At 39.0% G+C, this 3,808-nt stretch overlaps 1 protein-coding gene and 1 long non-coding RNA gene across 4 annotated transcripts; one reads left to right on the forward strand and one right to left on the reverse strand.

The window, feature by feature from the left end:
- Positions 1-376: 376 nt before the first annotated feature.
- Positions 377-1,676, reverse strand: LOC108846706 (uncharacterized). The gene is made up of 3 exons (XM_056986790.1): positions 1,545-1,676; positions 1,223-1,362; positions 377-1,155 (listed from the first exon to the last, which is right to left on the reverse strand). The coding sequence occupies exons 1-3, from the start codon at positions 1,623-1,625 to the stop codon at positions 1,080-1,082; spliced, it is 297 nt and encodes a 98-aa protein (XP_056842770.1). The 5' UTR covers positions 1,626-1,676; the 3' UTR covers positions 377-1,079.
- Positions 1,677-1,850: 174 nt separating this feature from the next.
- On the forward strand, positions 1,851-2,959 carry LOC108853965 (uncharacterized). Of its 3 annotated transcripts, none has more exons than XR_001949806.2 (4): positions 1,851-1,976; positions 2,062-2,158; positions 2,246-2,347; positions 2,477-2,959. It is a non-coding gene; the product is annotated as an uncharacterized LOC108853965 (long non-coding RNA). The 3 variants fall into 3 exon arrangements; XR_001949804.2 differs by having other exon boundaries at positions 1,856-1,976; positions 2,040-2,158; XR_001949803.1 differs by lacking the exon at positions 1,851-1,976 and having other exon boundaries at positions 1,983-2,158.
- Positions 2,960-3,808: the final 849 nt, after the last annotated feature.

A 3,808-nucleotide genomic window follows, 5' to 3' on the forward strand; every position in this document is an offset into this window, starting at 1 on the left:
CGATGGCAATCGGGTCACGAACAAGAGCTCGGTTGCTATAGCGATCAAGCGTTCGTGCATCGATCATTCTCCGAAACGTCCGAAGTGTTCCGAAACGACGATACGACGTAAAACTATGCATTCTCGACTATCCGTATAGCCGTTCTCCGCGACTCACGACTTTCCGTTTCTTGATCTCTCTATCAAATGGAATCGTCCGTTTGATTTACGATAAAACCGCGGAAACTTAACCTTATCGGAGAAATCGTAAAAACGTCTCGAATCAAAAATACGGCCCAAAGGGGTCCTAAACTTGATTCGAGGCCCACTTACGATTTCTTAAAAACCCATAAACCTTATGACGGTTTATGCTTGGGGATAAGCATCAATTTCCACGGAAAAAATGGAAACTTTCCGCAGATAATCATGAAGATCGAAAAAATGGAATATTCCCATTTTTTCGACTATGACGGCTTAAAGGCAAAAGAGAGAAGCGTAAACCGACCTTGGAGTGAGTATATAAGGAGTTCAAGGCGAGAGGCATAGAATGATCACTTTTCCAGAGCAACTTAGCACTTAGAGTAATTTAGGCAACTTTCCGTTTTTCTTTTTTCGAGCTGCGACTCAATTAGATTTAGCCACCTTCGGGTATTAGAACTAGGATCTCACCGACAGCTCTCGTAGCCGAAACACGTTACCTTGTTGTTGTCACGCTCATACGCAGATTCATAATAAAATCCTTCTTGCTCTCTTTTTACGATTTTTTTTCCATTATTATCGTGTTCTGATTGCTTGACGTGTGGTTTCTCAGAAATCCGGGACCTTCTGAGAAATTAGGGTTTTGCTAGTTTCCTTATTTATACGAAATATTGATGGTGCGAATTTCGGTTCCCACAATATCCTAAGAAAACCCAGCTTTTCGTCTCCTGAATTCTATGAATCAAAGGGCATGTTGAGAGAGGTATGTTCATATGTGGCAGGTTTCACAGCCTCTGGTGCATTTTCAGGAGTCGACCGCATCAAGACATTGGGAACCTCGAGAAAGTCCAAACTTTCATCAGAATCAGATTGATCCTCTGGACGTGGAAGAGGTAACATTGTCAAACGTATCCCTTTATCTTGCTCCTCCTCCTGTAAAGGCAACTTAGATCCCCCACCAAAGTGCTTTGGTCCGTCCTGTAAAGAAGGAATACAATTACTAGATGTAGGCAGAAAAGAGATAAAGGAAGAGAGAAGTACTGACAAGAATATCTTCATGCGATTTAAAGAGATCAGTTTCTTTAGAAGCAGGGTCCCAATCAAGTTCATGTTCTTGTGCAATTTCCTTGAAAAGTTTAGGTTTAGATTCCGCGGAAGGTGCAACACAGACAGCAATTCCATCAACTGTAAAAATTGATTTAGAAAAATATCAGAAACACAAACAATTTTCTTTGTTATCTACACATGATAAATGTCAGTAGTATAATTCAAGAATACTAGTTTAGTTCATCCTAAGGACTTAGAGTAGCAGATACTAAAGTCAATGATTGTTTTTCAGCATCCTTGTCTCACTCTACCAATTTTACCTTACAGTTGACACCAGAATCGGGCTTGAGCTTGGATGCAGCAGCAACGAACTCCTTTCCATATTTGGAAGCGGATAGCATCTGAACCTGATGCAGCTATGTCAAGTCAGAGCACCTTGGCGCAGAAAAACATGCACTTGAGAACTTCGTCAAGAAAAGAGTGATAACCTTTGAGACTCAATAATAGGAAGACGAACAGCAATGAGCCAGAGAAGAGCTCAAGGATCTCTTGAACAGCCATCATCTTTTCTTCCCTTATAATGTGTTCAACCTAATAAAAGAAACATTTAGAGAAATCTAGGTCCCACACAACACGATACGAGCAGTGGCTTCTTGACCAGTCTCGAGAAGCTTTGCAATTTCACGGCGCATTTTATTAATTTGCGCTTCTCTTCTGTTCCTGATTAGCTTTATCAGAGAATCTTCTTGCTGGTAAAAAAAAGTTTTCAAAATTTACAAAACTAATCTAGTGAGAGAATCTTATTTTGTTTTCAGATTCGTAATTACCATTTTGCAGCTTTGAAGCCTTTATTGAAGAATGAATCGAGCATCGACATGATCCAATCACTCTTGTTACAACGGTTAAACTTCGTAAAGCATCGGATACAGGGCAGGTAAAAACGAAGAAGATTGATTGCATAGATATGTTCTTTTTCTTTTTCCTTTCCCAGGAAAATAGTCGACTGATACACTGCGTTTAGGTCAGAGTTGAGGAGGATATAAATGACCTCTATGAATAGAGATGGCAATTTGAAGGATTGCCAGCGGGCTTGGTCGAAAGGGATTGTTGCGGGTCGGGATTGGTAAGCTAGATCCAAACCAGAATTTTAGCGAGCTTTCCGGTCTGAACCTGTGCGGAATTGAGCCAATTTGCGGTCTGAACTTGTGCGGAATTGGGCTAATTTGCGGTTTATGCCTAATTTTTCATGCAGGATTATGGGGTCCCATGAATGTATTTTCATTTCATCTCTTCAGATGTCCAAACAACGATCGAGTGTGAATGGCGATTTTCATGGTGATCTTCACCGACAAAAGGGAAGAGGCTCTTGCGGTAACGCTTCGCCGTTTGACAGTTTGTCTTGTCTTCCTTCAATCTTCCATATGCACCCGTGGAGCTTCGCCAGCTAAAGAGATGAACTTTGGCGACACCAACAAAACTAATAGAGATCCTTGAAGGCGATTCGAGCTCAGGTGGTGCTTACACTCTTCCATACGTCATCAATCAGCAGGAGAGAAGCTCAGATGGTGCATGTTCAGAAGTTTGTATTTCATTTTAATTATATTGAAGATTTGTGTTAACTTTCGAGTCTAACTTGCTGAGTTGTTTGATAAGGACATTTGTTTGTTGATTGTAACTTGTGTTGTCATTATGTTCTATAACTGTTATACATATATATATATACATTTTCACTTCATCTTCTTCTTTTCTTCACATTGTCCATCTGTCTTTGGCACTGCTCTTGTTTTTTTTCTTTCCCACTCTTTGTTAACTGTTTTTCTGTTAGCCTTATAGAAATTTCATTTGCTTATATTAGATATTGAATGATTCCATGGGTGAGAAAAAAAAATACCTTTGTTCACCAATGTATAGCTTCACAGTCATCGTTTTGTGTGCAATTAACTTAAGTTATGCTCTCAGATCATGTCAACGTGATGAAATAATATAATACTATAAGTGATGATGCCATGCTTAATTACATCTCTTGATTAAACAAGAATTTGTTACTTCTTTTGTTTCCAGACGAGTGGTCATTTCATTCAGTTTATATATTCTTCATCATCTTCATTGATTATAGATCAGGTTCAGGTTTCACATAATCCGATTTTGGAGTCTTTTGGTCATGTATTCTTATTCATGCCACTGATAAGATATTGCAAACTTTGTTTTACTTTCAGCCAGAACCTTCCCCTACTACAAGTTCTTTGTTCAAGCCTCGACCAATGCATGCTAACTCAAGTTCTTATACAGGAAGAACATTCCATCACAACACCTTCACCGAGCATAAGTCCACTGAATTTGAATTCAGACCTCCTGCATCCAACATAGTATTGTTTCACAAGCTAAAAGTTCTTTAGATTCCTTTGTATGTTGTTGTGGGGTGGCATTGTCTTAATATCTTTATTAATTTTAAGGTATATTTGGTTCATATAATAATACTCGTCTCTTGACATATAATCAGTGTACCACTGTGGTCCTAATAGATAGAAGAAACTGTCAGCAGATGATATTGATGAGCCTTGAAAATAAACTTGACAACTAACTT

The sequence above is a fragment of the Raphanus sativus genome, chromosome 1, assembly GCF_000801105.2.
Source record: "Raphanus sativus cultivar WK10039 chromosome 1, ASM80110v3, whole genome shotgun sequence".
NCBI lineage: Eukaryota > Viridiplantae > Streptophyta > Magnoliopsida > Brassicales > Brassicaceae > Raphanus > Raphanus sativus.

What these genes read in the sequence shown, in the direction of transcription:
- LOC108846706 (XM_056986790.1), bottom strand. Translation starts at nt 1,625, where the DNA reads ATGCTATCCGCTTCCAAATATGGAAAGGAGTTCGTTGCTGCTGCATCC. An exon ending in ATTCTGGTGTCAACTGTAAG is followed by an intron (nt 1,363 to 1,544) that starts GTAAAATTGGTA and finishes CAATTTTTACAG; the next exon opens with TTGATGGAATTGCTGTCTGT. An exon ending in AATCGCATGAAGATATTCTT is followed by an intron (nt 1,156 to 1,222) that starts GTCAGTACTTCT and finishes CCTTCTTTACAG; the next exon opens with GACGGACCAAAGCACTTTGG.